Consider the following 13800-nt stretch of genomic DNA (forward strand, 5'->3'; position numbering starts at 1 on the left):
TACTCGTGGCAGTGATCCAGGCATGGCTGGGATGTACAGAAGGATTTGGTCGCTAATGCTTATAGTTCTTGGGGTGGTTTCTCTGAGAGGGTTGTACACTGCACAGTGGTTCATGCCTGTCTCCTGCTGCTTTCAGGCTCCTGGTTTCACTGCTAGGTGGCACCACCAAGCAGCTGCTCTGTTAGCATCCCTGGCCAGACTCTCAGAAGTTAGAGAGGATGCACTGAATAACTGGGGTTTTTTCCCATTTCCAAAAAAAAAAAAAAAAGTCACAGCTCATTGTTCCTCTGAATCCTGTTTAAGCTGGCAGTATGCTTGGGAACTGATGGTGGCAGATTTAACCTGCTTTCCCTCTTAGGCTCATTAGCAGTGGTGAGGAGAGTGGTTCCAGCAGCAGAGGCAAGGTCTGGGATCTGCGTCTGCCTGAGGTTTGGAGGCAGCACCCCTAACGATGGGGTCTTAACTCTAAATGTAGCTGTTAGAAGCCTTACTGCAAAGCAAGTCAGTCCACTGAATGCCCTTTGCTTCTGGTGGTATTTTTTAGTCTAATTAAGAAATCTAATGTAGTGGAAAAGCCTCTTCCAGGTCTGCTTGTTCCAGAGCCTTGGTACCTGCAGGTTTAAAGGGAGAAGAGCTGGCCTGTTACCTGGTATTTTATAAAATGGACTCCTAGCTGGAGTGACAAAGCAGTCAAAAATGACTTCTCCATGGGATGTGGTACTTGGTACGTTTCCATTAGCAGCTTCTATTTGTTGTGCCTGTAAAAGCTGGTTGAACCCAAGGAGAGCATCAGATCTCCCTGGCAAACTAACTGGGACCGTTTGAAATGCTTCTGCAATGCTCAGTCCCCACTCTGAGCAAAACTAGGTAAAAATCCAACTTGCTTTTATCTCCAGGTAGTAACTAGAGAAAGCTCAGGGCAGCAACTGCAACAACAGACAGCACTGGAGGACCCCTTAGAAAAGGACAGGTGTAAAGGGCTGCAAGGAGCAAACTCCTCTCTGGCCAGAGGGACTTTACTTAAAGAACCATGGAATATTTTGGGTTGGCAGGGACCTTTAAAGCCCATTGAGTCCAACCCCATGCAGTGAGCAGGGACATCTTCAACTAGACCAGGTTGCTCAGAGCCCCGTCCAACCTGACCTTGAATGTTTTCAAGGGCAAAAGAGTTGCTTCAGGTATCTTTTTTTAGGCATATAGTTGGTGGTACTGAAGCCACGTGTCTGAGTACTGCTCCACAGAGGTAGCCAGTGGGCATGTGAATTACTGTGTAATGAAATAATGTTTTAATGCTAGTCTGGCACAAGCTTGGAGCCATGTCAGCTCGCAGGCTTTTGGGCAGCGGCACTGGTACCTTTATGCTGGAGATATCTGCAAGGTCCTGTTTTCTCAAAGGTCCTCCAGTCCTGTTAGCTGCAAGGAGGAGGTGGCTTTATTGCACTGCTGTGACTCAAAAGTTTAACGGACTCTTGGGCCGTATCATTTCACTGTTGCTACCATAACTTCAGTTTGCCTGGAAGAATTATTCAGGCTTGTTGGTAGTGATGAGCCCTCCCTAGCTTCCCTTAGGTCACTTCCACAGCATGAACATGCTGCTGCTGAAGGATGCCAGAAGCCCACACCTCTTCTCTTCCTCCTTCCACCCGGGAGGGCATGCATTGTTGCTGGTTAGTTTGAAGCCAGGTCCTTTGGCCTTGCTCAGCTTTAGGCTGGCCAATGCTGAGGGTCCCCTAGATTTTTTGACTGCCTTTGCATTGAAAATAGCTGCAGACTACACACGTGTATTGGTTCAGCTCTGCTGATGAATGTAACTTCTCCAATTTTCTTTGCAGTGAAACGATTTAAGGAACCAAAGGAAGAGAGGCGTCCCTGGAGGATATGGTGAGATTTTTAAATTGGAGCTTGAAAACACCATGTATATGTAATGCTATTTTCTCTTATACTAACAATCTTCTAGGTCCTTTGGGTACCCGGCATGGTATTCAGTCATTAAACGAAATGTTCTGCTGTTGCTTCCCGTGGAAGCCTCCATAAAGCAGCCAGTGCTCCCTAGAAGTAAAATTCCCTGCCGAGCTCCTCCAGAAGAGCTTGTTTCTACTGTAGGTGATTGAACCGAGAGGTTATGGTCCCCTCCAGTCCCCTGGCATATCTGCATGGGGCTCTCCCCCAGACAGGGTCAGACTTTGTTCTTAAATTCAACTAATCACTTTGGTGCTGCCTGACCCAGCTCAGGCGTGGGCTGGGCGAGGTGTCTGGCTGTATGCTGATGGGAGGGAGCTGGGCATCGCTGGCGGCTTCAGGCACTACGAAGCCACCCTGGGCTGCAGGATTTGCAGCCTGCTGAGAGGAATGGGTGTGTGGTTGGGATCAGCGTGTGGTCAGGCTGGCTGAGCAGCATGGATCTACCAGCTGACGTTAGTGATTAAGTGTCTCCTCAGTTTGGTTCTTCCTCTAAAACAGTTTTAAGAATTCAAACCAATTCCCTGCAGATGGGTGCAAAAACTGGGAGTAGCTGAATACCTTCCTTGCCCCTGCTGCTGGCTGGAGAAGCGGCAGCTGGGCTGTGTGCGGGAGCGTGAGCTGCCTGCACTGCTGAGGTTTAACCCGCAGCAACATCTGCAAGATGGAGCAGCTACATGCTGAAATGGTAGCTTTTTTTTTTTTAAAGTATTTGGAGTTGGCCAAACTTCCCCGTTTTGCCACGTACAGCTTCTTGGGCATCAGGAATGCCTGTTGGAGGAAGGCAGATCCATGCAGGACCTTTGCTTGGGCGACTGCTCTGCTGCTGGTGCTCCAGGGCACAGATCTTTTTGTCTTTCCCCCACCGCAGGTTTTATGATACCTCCAAGCAAGCAATAGGTGCACTCTTCATCCACTTTGCCAACGTTTTTCTGTCGGATCTCACTGAAGAGGACCCTTGCTCTCTGTAAGTACAGGAGGTGCTGGTGTTCATGCCCTACATCCATAAAAAGAAGCAGCAAGAATGTTGGAAAATGTCACACGTGGTAGAAACTGAAGCACTATGTGGGGATAAACCATGCTGAGCCTGTTTTGTCTTCTGCTTTTTGCAGTCTGCTGCTCTGATGGAGATGCAGCAGTGCAAGCATGCTTTCTGATGATTAAATGCACCTTGAAATGTGTTGGCAAAAAGCTGCAGTAAACAGTGCAATGGTGTCTTGTGCAGCTGCAACTGTTAACTATGCCATTTGCACACGAGACTTTGCAATTTGATTGGTCTCAAAGCAGTATTGAGAATGCTTCCCGAACTGTGTGGGTGAAGGCCTTTGTCCAATGTGGGAACATTTTATTTTATTTTTATATTTAGTTGCACCTACCACACGTATTCCTGTAATCCTGTTTGGGGGGTTTCTAAGCCAGGCTTTGGGACTTAATGTAGATGTGCTACCTATACTTCAGACCAGCCACTTTGCAGCTACGTATTTAGTTTCAGAATTAACTTTATCTTGTTTTGAGAAACTCCTCTAGGCTTCAAAATGCTGCTGAAAACCTTCTGGCTCATCTCCTTTTTCTCTATGGAAGTGCTACACCTTGATACGTTTCTTTGAACAGGCACAAATTTGGCTGGGGCTAAATATAACCTCTAAATGATTTATTGTTGTTTTTTAAACACAGTGTTTTAAAATAAACCTTTTCATGCCTATGCTGTGCCCTTCAGGGATATTTTTTGTGGGTTTTTTTTCCTTAACATGTGTTTTATATTTCCCTGTGCCACCAGACTTGTCATCCTGAACCAGGCAGCTTAAAACTCCACAGCCTTGTCCCTGGGCTTGGAGGCTCGTGTGCTGTGTGTCCTGCCCAGGATAAATCGCCAGAGCCTCATGTTTGTATCGGAGTACTCCTATTTCAGCAGCTTGAAACTGTAACAGGATAGTCTGAGACTTTAGATGTAGAAAATATAATGTCATGTTTTCAAAGTGGATATCAAAAGCAGATTGTTATTTTTCAGCCTCTTTATCCAGAGGCAGTATCAAGTTCTAGAAAAAGAAATGTTTGTTGCTGTAGCTCTGTGCTCGGTTTTTTCTTTATGCTGTGGAAATCTGGCCTGACCTGGCAGAAAATATTCCAATAATGGAAAACTAGCCAGAAAAATTAGTTGAGTGTAATTATTTTTTTGCTTCTGGAGTTTGTTAAAATACCAAGCCTTGGATTAGAGCATGGACCCTGCAATCCCCAGAAGGTCCCTGCAGGTCTCCTGCTTCTGGCACTCTGCCTAGCAAGGTTTAAACATCCTGTGGAGCAAACCCATGGAGCCCAGATCTCCTGGTGGGGCTGGGTTCGGCTCCGTGCTCAGCAGTGGGGACCCTGAACTGAAGACTTTTGGGGACCCCAGGATGCCTGCTGTTGAGCCAGGGCTTGTCACCTCTCCCAGGACATCCTGCCCCTCAGTGTGTCACTACTCGTAGGAGCCTCCTGCAGCTGCTCGTTAATGGACTTTTTGCCTCTTCTGCCACACAGTTTGCAGAGCAGCTGCAGTTCCAAGGAACTTCCATTTTCATGTATGAAATTCCAGAAATGCTTGGTTCAGTTTCCCTGAAACTTGGGATTTCATCCTGATAAGAACAGAAGGTGCTGCAGGTGGAAAGCCTTCCTTAACTGGGAGTAACTCCTGAGGAAGGGTAGCCCAGGAATGATTTAATGCTATATTGAATCAATGAGCAATGCTAGAGAGTTGGTGAAGCCTACTCCCTGGTCTATAAACAGGATTTTAAACTAAGAAATAGCTGGTAAGGCTATAGGAAAATCCAATAATAGTCCAAGCTCACTTCCTCTCTCTTTTAAGTGGGGATTTTTATTTTTTTTTAAATCTTGGGGTGGGTTTTTTTTACAAGTTCCCATATTGAAATAGAAGATTTTGAATAAGACTTAAACACAACTGAAACCTGACTTTTTCCTTTGCCCTTAGCTACCTTATTAATTTCATCCTCGATGCCACACTGGGGATGCTGCTGATCTGGCTTGGCGTGAAAGTTGCCTCCTGGATTGTGCAGCGTAAGAAGTACACGTACCTGGTCTTTGGAGAATATGGTAGGTATCGGCTGCTCTGCACAGGGTGGCTCATTTGCTCCCTGCTATGAATGGGGAGAGGAAAAAGACACAAACTAGTTTGGGGATAAAACACGTAATCAGCCTGCTGCTGTTAGCCCTCCTCCAAGGAGCTGGTGGAGCGTGGTGGCCATCAGCGTGCTAAATGCTGGGACATTGCTGGGTCGCAGGTTCCTGCCAGGCGTGCCTGAGCCTAGCAGGGTGGTGATGAAAGGCTGAACGCTTCCTTGGGTAGGTAATATACCCAGGGACAGGCATATGATAAATTCAGGTGTTTGGGTCTGGTGGTGGTGACTTTTGTGGGGTTCTGTCAGGTTTGGTTTTTTTTACCAGCCTCTCCATCCAAAACACGGAGTTGTTCTTGCATTTGCCTTGAGCTGCAGTAGGTGTCAGCAGGACAGAGCCTGGTCCCAGAATGGAGTTCTCAAATGGCTTGTGGGGTTTGGGGGTGGGAAGGAGGTTGCCAGCTGATTTAAAAACAAACAAAAAAAACCCCAAACCAACAACAACAAAAAACCCACAACTCCCCCAAAAAACCAAACCCCCCACAATTTTAAGTATGCCTGAGTCTGGCCTGTTTCTCCTTCAATTCCTGCCTTGAGATGGAGAAAAAGTTTCAGAAAAAGCTTTTTCAGCCATCCCCAGTAGATGGTAGCACTTCTCTTCAGGACGAGCAGAGCCAGCCTCCAAGAGAGCAGTGCTTCGCTGTGGCCGGCAGGGCAGGGGAAAAATTAACCCTTTGCCTATTTAAAGTTATATCTACTATACAGATGAATTCACTTTTACTGCAGAAAGTACATCCTATTCGTGCCAAAACTTTAAGACATTAATCGTTAAGTCTGTTCTGAAGGTAGTCTCGTTCCTTTCTGGTTTTAGGAGCTGGTCTGATAACTGAGCTGGTGAAACTTGGACCAGACTAAGATTAGTTTGCGGGTCCCACTGCCTGGTCAGCCTGTACTTGGGCTCGCACTCAGCATGTGTGAATGGGTCATGGCACAGGATGAAGGGGATGGCTGGGTTTGAGGTAGCAGGAGCAGCTATGGACTGGGAATAAGATGACAACTGATAGGTTGAAATGATGGGACGTGGCAAGGCCAGCTCTCATCAAATCTGAGAGTGGCTTTAAAGGCTGCAGTGGTCTTGAGAGCAGGTTCAGCATCCTGACAACATGCATTTGGTGGAAGCTACCTTTTTTTCCTGCCTCCCCACCCCCAATGGCTCTTTCTCAAAGAGATGAGGAGCCAAGCACAGAGCACTAAAGTCATTCGGATGAGGTGGCAGAGGAATCCAGATATTCCAGATTTGGAGACTGGCGTTTTTCCCTGTTTTGAGCAACAAGCCCCACTGCAGCTATCCCAGAGCACAGCTTCAGATGCCACGTCTGCAGTTGAGCAGGAGCAAGGAAACGTTAGTCTACTGACAGCTTGCTTTAACCTTGCAGAATGATAATGAACTTCCACTGAGCTGTAGCTGGCCCCTCATGAAGGCTGGCTTAGACTACAGAAACAGCTCGCTTCTCTGAGGAAATCTAGCTTTCATTAATAAAAAAAGTTTCTGCTGTTGCTTGAATTTAGCTCTTGAATTGAGGATTAAATATCTCATCCACTGAGCACAGTTCTTGGTGCAGCTCTCTGGCCAGAATGACCACACTGGAAAAGTTAGGTAGGAGTCGAGTGACGTGTCCAGCGCAATCCTGCTATAGGGCTAGGGAAGGAAAACACTGCTATCCTCATCTCGGGTATTAAGTGACTTCCAAAACAGTTTGGAAGACGCTAGTAAACTTTGTACAGTTTGATACAGGTTCCAGAAATATGATTCATTTTCTGGTCTAATTGTTGTACTGGACTTTATGCTGCTTTCCTCAGTTCTCCTGAGGAGCAAAAGCATCTTGTGCAGTCCTGCAGGGGAAGAAGGGCAGGATGCCAGGGAAGCACCAAATCCATGTTGCGGACAGTGGTGAGTACCATTGTTCCAACCATCAGGAAAGAACAGGTGTGTCTTTTGTCCAGTATAACCAGTGTCCATCTACCTGCATGGTCTTTGAGCAAACAAATGTTGCAGCTGCTTCCTTTCTGACTCTCCAGCTCTCGGTTGCATCCCTGCAACTGATGCAAACTGCCACAGTTCTCCTTTGGCTTGGGTTCCAGCAGTCCCTTCTGCTCAGCTGTTGGTAAACCTGTCTCCATGGCCCTGCTGTGACTGCAATAGCTGCATTAATGGAGAAGCAAAGAAAAGGGAATGGAAAGCACTTAAATTTATGCTGCTATTTTAAGCATCTAGCTGTCCAGAACTCTCTAGAAAACTCAGTCTCATATTTACCAAGCCCAGGAGACAGCTATTCTGAGATTAGCTTCTCTTGTGCCTGAGCTCTCTGCCAAAGACTGCTGCAGACAGGAACAACCTGGTTTTTAGCTAGTGGAGTGTCAAAGGCTCCTCTGTCTTTGCCCAGCAGCTCTTGATGATTCTTTGGACTGCCTCTAAGCACAGGAAACTGTTTTACAAGGCTGTTGTTTCTTCTGAAGATGCTTGGCTCCTAAGATCAAAGACTGGAGAGGTTTGTTCTTCGTCTTGGTTGAAGTAGGCTGGGGAGATTGGTGGTTGCCCTACACGTAGCCAAAGCTAACAAACTCCACAAATGCTCTATGCACCAGTGGTCTAGCAGGGGAGCAGCAGGCTGTGTCTATAGGTGCTCTTCCTGTACGGGACTTCTACAGGGAGGACAGCAAAGTAGAGTTTAAGCTGCAAAGGACTTGGGAGGTGGGTACCCAAGGTCTTGTAGGTGCTGCTGAGCCTACGCGGACTGAGCAGGGGAGATGCTGGCTGGAGTCAGTCTGGGCAGATCAAATCTGGTTCAGCTTTGGGTCCCACTTTGAAACTGCTCCAGCCCTCTTCTCTCTCTCTCCCTCCCCGATTCTCACAGCAATGAGCAGCTCCCTAGAGGCAACCTCTGGATGGCTGTAGTGTCCTGGCATTTTAGTTGTGTCTGAACTCCAAAGCATTACTTTAGAAATACTGGAGTATTCCTTTTAAGTAAGCAAATGCTATGAATTTGCATTAAGAGATGGTTTCTGCAATGTGCAAGTAATGCTCTAGAGGAGCATTAAGAAATGAGGGGGAGAAAAAGACTGTGTTCTTGCTTGAAAATGTCTTTCTGGATGGCCATCTGGATGCTGACTTGTGTATGACTGTGGTTTCAAAGCTTGATGCTATGTGCTAATTCACTGTCTGGAAATGGAAAGGCATGTTGCTTGGAGGCCTGTAAAGTCTATTCAGTGGCCTGCTGAACTCTGTTGGTCAAATTTAGTTATAGGAGAATATGCTCTGTGCCAGCTGCTGAGTTTAACTGAGGACCTGTGTAGGCTGCTTCTGGCCCCGTTGTGATGGTGTACAAAATTTCCATAACAAATATTCCCACATCCTGGAGCAGCCAAGGGAGCTGGCTGCTAACGCTTGAGGAAATACTGCTGAGAATAACTCTAACCTGCGGGGCTGTCCTGTCCTCAGCATGCTTGGGCTTTCCACCCCTAGGACCAGGGAGGAAAAGTAAGGAGAGAACCGAGAATCATCCTCAAATGGTCGAGTGTGTGGGCAGGTCCCTTGTTCTGAGCAAGGATGCAAACCTTTGAACCCCCTGGATGCAGTGGCAGTATCTCCAGGGTCCGACAACCCAGAGCAGGGCTGTGACGCTGCAAACTGGGCACCAATTCCTGTGCGCTTACTTTCAGTTCAGATGCAGAACATGCCAGAGAGGGTCTGGGATGCCCACTGGTCCTGTCTGGCTGCTCTGATGTGTTAGGTTCCATTCTCTGAAAACTTGTTCTTGCCCTCCAAGTAAGCACTTCTGCACAATTCAGATGCTTTCCTTCTGTTTCTTACCCTACTCCATACTTGACACGGATAATTAGATCCCTTTGTTTCGGAAGTACCATTTGAGTATCTCTTAAGAGGCTTTTATTGACTTTTTCTACCCCCATCATGTCACACAGACCAACTTGCAGTGCTTTCAAATATTTGCTTTTCCTCAACCCACCCCTGAACCCTCCGCTTTGGCTGTGGTTAAGCTTTTTCCTACCTGCTCAGTGCACGCACAGTCCCCAGAAGACTGTAAATAAAGCAGCCTGGCAGGAACACGTGGGCTATGCTGACAGCTTCGTACATTAGGCAGCCTGCAGGATTAAAACTAATCCTGTTGTGTAGTAACAGCTCAAATACCTCAAGTAGCACTGCTTTTACTCTGCAAGCAGTTGGGCTCCTACGCACAAGCGGAATGAGAGACATGCGCTTGTGTGCGGTTGCTGCAGGCACTGGTGGTCCTAGGTCTGCACTGAGGAAGTTTTGCTGATGGTGGGGAGCACCAGCAGCGCTGCTGGAGGAGAACAGTCAAAATGCAGTCCGTACATCCCTCAGGGTGAAGGTGAATGGTATATTTGTATCAGGGTGGGAGCTGGCTGTAAGAAAGTTTGAGCAAAGGGTGGTTGTTAAGCTAAAGGGAGAGGCTGATGGTGAAGTTGGTGTGTAGAGCTGAGATGCCCTCAGTTACCTTGTAACTGGGAATGGAACAAGAAATGGAAGGTCTTCAAAGGAAGCACGATACATGTAATCTCCAACCAGGTGTTGTGTGTGCATGTGTGGGCTGCAAAGATCCTTTGGGCCAGTTCCCCACTATCCTGCAAGGACAGGGAATCTCTGAATGCAGGAAAGAGGGGGGCATCTTTTTTTTTTCCTTCTTTTTTTTTTTTTTTTTTTTTCCCTTCCAGGTAGGAGATTGGCTTTTGCTGGCAGTCTTGTTTGGCAGAAAGTCTTGCAGGCACTTACACATTTATTTTAGGTTTTTTTATTTATTTAGGTAACGGAGGTAGTTCATGTAAGAAGAATCCTCTCCCATCCATGGAGCAGGGTACCTCTGGACAGCACTTGGTCCATTAAAGACACTAAGAGGGGATGCCTCTGACTGTCTTCCTGTAGGAAGCCAGCACCTAAATGAGGTGTGTGGTTAGCTGGGATCAGCTCAGATTTTCCAGCCTTGCTTCCTAACTGTGGGAGGAGATGTGGTCAGCCTGTCTTATGGGCTTGTTCAGGGACTACACCAAAGGTTCCCTCTTCCCTGACAAGATGCCAGTAGATTGTGACTTGTATGTTACTAGCATTAGTCATGTGAATTAGTGGTGAGTTAAACTTGGATGGTGGCCACTCAGAGGTGGATCAGTGGTCCTTGGATGACTTCAGGCTTGCTGAGGTAAGGAGCAGCTGGCTGAGCTCCTTGGTGAAGAGGAAACAAGCCAATGTCTGTTTATAGCTGAAGGCATCCTTGCAGCCCTGCGGACTGTGCTGCTGTTTTGTTGTCATCTTTGTCCTGAGTTACTGTGGTATGGAGGAGCCTCCTGTCCCTGGGAGACCAAGGCACGGTGAAGAGTAACTGTGGAGACACCCTCTGACCTTCCTGTCAGGGGGTTTAAGTCCTGTCTTAATATGTGTGCTAGAGTGGATTCCTGTACAGAAACATCTCATCCCATAGTCTGGAAACAAAGCTCAGAATGGAAAAAGAGGAGGAAGAGGATCCAAAACAGCAGCAGTTTTGAGCTGCGAAAGGTGATAGAGCAGATGGCCAAATCTGGCCTCCGTGTAGTTCTATGGGTCTCTTTCCATATCCTTCCATTGTCTACCCTGGACCGTGTAAGAGGTGCTGATGTCCTTCTGATTGTGGAGGGGGTTCACAGCATCTCCTCCAGGTGACGCAGAAAACACCAGAGTGAGAAATAGGAATATTTGATGCTTCATGCTGTGATGGAGGCTCCTTTGCCAAGGTGGGATGTGGAGAACAGTGGGGGTGCAGCTCTGTCCTGCTTGGGTAGCACAGGCTTGCACGTGCCCTGTCCATTTAGCTGGTGAGCTGGTCTAACTGGGGCAGACCTCTGGTCTTGGAAAAGTGGGCTTCCCTTGGTGATATCTTGCTGTTACATAGTAAAAACTGTTCTCTAGCAAAGGGAGGAAAAAAGAAAAATTCCTTTTCCAAAGGTTGTCAAACCTCATGAAAACTCAACCAGGAATTTAATAGCTTTCTTGCGAACTGAAAGTGAAGGGAAATTTTTTTGGGGGGCGAGGAGCTGTTAACCTTGGATTTATGGGCAAGTCCTTCCTAGGATGGATGAAGGAGGTTGTCTCTTCTAATGTCTGTGTATCAGCCTGATTAGCCAAAACCTGGCTAGGGTGGCTTGGTGCCCTGTACGCAAAAGTAAGAGCCATAGTCTGCTGTTTGTGGTGATAAGTGGTCATGACCTCCTATCCCCAAAAGGGTGTGAGGGGGCAGGTATTTGGGAGACATCTCAAACTGGCTGCTGCTTTTTAGGCAAGCTGAGATGAGGGATGTGTTCCACAAGTGCCACTGTGACTGCAGTGCAGAGGAGCCGACTTGCGAAGGGTGCTGTGGCTGTTAGCCCTGTCTCCCCGCAGGGGACCGAGCACAGCTGACAACACAGAGCAAAAGGGAAAGAGTTCAAATGCAGGAAGGACATGATGGATATGTTTGTTTTCCTGTTTTGTTTGTACTCAGAGCTCCGATGGGTGATGGTAACCTGGAGGTTTGTAGGAGAATTAGTTGGCCTTGGGATAAGGGGCAAAAGCCTCCCTATACCTAACCTGTGCCTAAGACAACTGGGTGCCTGAGTCTTTCTGGAGAGGCTGCCTGTGCTTCAGGAGGATGAAAGCCCTCTGACACAGGCCTTTAACTGCCTGCAATGCTGTTCCCATCTCTTCCGCAGACCACCCATTAAGCTGCTGCCCGGCAGGGAGCAGAGACGTGCACTTGCCGAAATCCTCTGCGGGCTCTGCTGGTTGCGCTTGCACGTAACCTTCCTGGCTGCCCCCTCCTCCCCTCCCCCTGTGCAGTTGCCTGCTGCTCTGATGCTTTCTGCTTGCTGTCCTCCCAGCTCGGCAGCCTCTCCGCACCCTTTGGCCTCCCGGTCCTTCCCTCTCCCCGCCTCTGCTTCCTTCTCCATCGCGGCTTGAGCAATTAAAAATTTGGGATGCAAGGTGATCCTTTGGAGGTCTCTGGCATGGAGGCACTAGCTGGATGCCTGTGCTTCTTAGCTGTAGCTTTGTGACGAGGCAAATGTTTTGGTACTAACAAATGACAGAATAAGGGCAAATCTACATACAACCTGTTTTGCCCTTGCTGGGAAGCTGGTCCCTCTAGAGCTGGGCTTGGATACCAGCTCTTACGAAATCCTGGTGTGTGCCGCTGGTCTCTGTGGCCGGAGGTTTGGCACAGTGGTTTGGATAAATGCACTTTGGCCAACTGCTGGTGTTGTCTTCCCTTGCTGCATCTCAACAGTGTAGCGCTGAGACGAGTGGAACTGAGCTCCCAGCCCGCTGCCGTTCAGCAGCGCATCAAGCATTGGAATCTCACAGGGGGTTGGGCTGTCACACACAAATGCAATTCCAAATTTTGGCCTGATGACGCTGGAAACAAGTGTTGGCAAGGGTCATCTTTATATTCGAGTGGTAAGAGGAAATGCTGCAGCTTTCCAAAGCCAGATACTGTAGCTCAGTTTTTGCAGACCTGAGGTATTATGATGAGCCTGGGAAGATGATAACCAGCTGGCAGGGTGCTTACAGAGGGCTGGAGCAAGCACATGTAATAGATACGGTACCATTATTGTTGTTAACAATACAAATATGCTTTTACTTATTACTTGGTGAGTACCCCATTGGAAACATTAACATTTAATTAGCATTGATTCTTCTTGAGTGAATTGCTCTAAAACCTGGGGCAGTGGAGCCCCTGTCTCTTGCTTAAACAGCAAATATCACATAACCAGCTGTTCACTTCATCAGCAAAAAAATTAGTTCTGTTTAGCAGTGAAAACTTACGCCTCTTGTATTGAAAATGGTGACCAGAAATTTTCAGGCTATTGCTGGAAACTGGGCAGGTAAGGCTTGGCAAGGAGAAAATTGCAGGTGATGTTTCTAAAGATTTATTTTTATTTTTTATGGAGGAGTGTGCAGGATGCTGACTGGTCCTTGTATAGAGGAGGATCAGTCCAGCAGTATCTTTTCTTGGGGATTGCTACTGGGATTAGCTTTAATTCAGAAGGGTCAGTCTGGCTAAAATGCTCCAGTACCAAACCTTGCTACCCCAGCCGTGTGCTCCTACAACTGTGGAGAGAAAATCTCTTTCCCCTAATTTTAGATGTGGTATTGTGTATTTGTCTCACCGCAAAACTTGCGATACGGAAGCACTTCCCTGTCCCTCTAATCAGCTCAGGTATCAAGCATGAGGCAACTTTTCTGCAAGGCTGTCTCCTCCTGTCCTTTGTCTCAGATTTAATGTGCCCTTTTTCTAGGTGACCCTCCACAAGCTGCTGCCTGGATTGGCCAGTGCATCCTCTACTTGCTGATAATGGTTTTTGAGAAGACTGTGATCAGCCTTGTCTTGCTTATCCCTGGTTGGACAAAGGTAAGCTCCTGGGATGTATTTTCCTTGCCACAGCTGCTGTGGCTTGTTTCTTGTCAGCTTTGCTTTATTAGTGGTCCCCATCATCACAGGTCTTTAATCCTTATGACTTGTTGACATCCCTCTAATCATTAGCTATTACTTAAGTCTGTGGAAACATGACTTTCATAAGAGTTTGGCTTTTGACATGTTCTCTTGCTAGTCAAAAGCTAGTGGAATCAGATGCTGCTTTAATTTTCTTTTCCACCCTTGGAAGGATAAACTGGGCTGGGCTGGCAGCTGAG

The 13800-nt window shown here is 47.4% G+C and overlaps 2 protein-coding genes across 4 annotated transcripts in view; both read left to right on the plus strand.

The window, feature by feature from the left end:
- The window catches only part of ITIH2 (inter-alpha-trypsin inhibitor heavy chain 2), a 217179-nt gene that overhangs the window by 101223 nt on the left and 102156 nt on the right, over nucleotides 1-13800 (plus strand). The gene's annotated exons all lie outside the window — the stretch shown is intronic.
- The window catches only part of LOC308066603 (store-operated calcium entry regulator STIMATE-like), a 37898-nt gene that overhangs the window by 14747 nt on the left and 9351 nt on the right, over nucleotides 1-13800 (plus strand). For 2 of the 3 annotated variants that reach the window (XR_013929212.1, XM_080394076.1), the window contains exons 2-5: nucleotides 1833-1881; nucleotides 2831-2926; nucleotides 4925-5046; nucleotides 13407-13519. Coding sequence is in view for 2 of the 3 variants with exons in the window: in XM_080394076.1 (XP_080250202.1) it covers nucleotides 1833-1881; nucleotides 2831-2926; nucleotides 4925-5046; nucleotides 13407-13519 (380 nt within the window). In the remaining variant the exon portion in view is untranslated. The remainder of the gene's footprint in view (nucleotides 1-1832; nucleotides 1882-2830; nucleotides 2927-4924; nucleotides 5047-13406; nucleotides 13520-13800) is intronic. The other variant, XM_080394077.1, reaches the window with a different exon arrangement.

This window comes from Falco punctatus, assembly GCF_963210335.1.
Source record: "Falco punctatus genome assembly, chromosome: 6".
Classification (NCBI taxonomy): Eukaryota; Metazoa; Chordata; class Aves; order Falconiformes; family Falconidae; genus Falco; species Falco punctatus.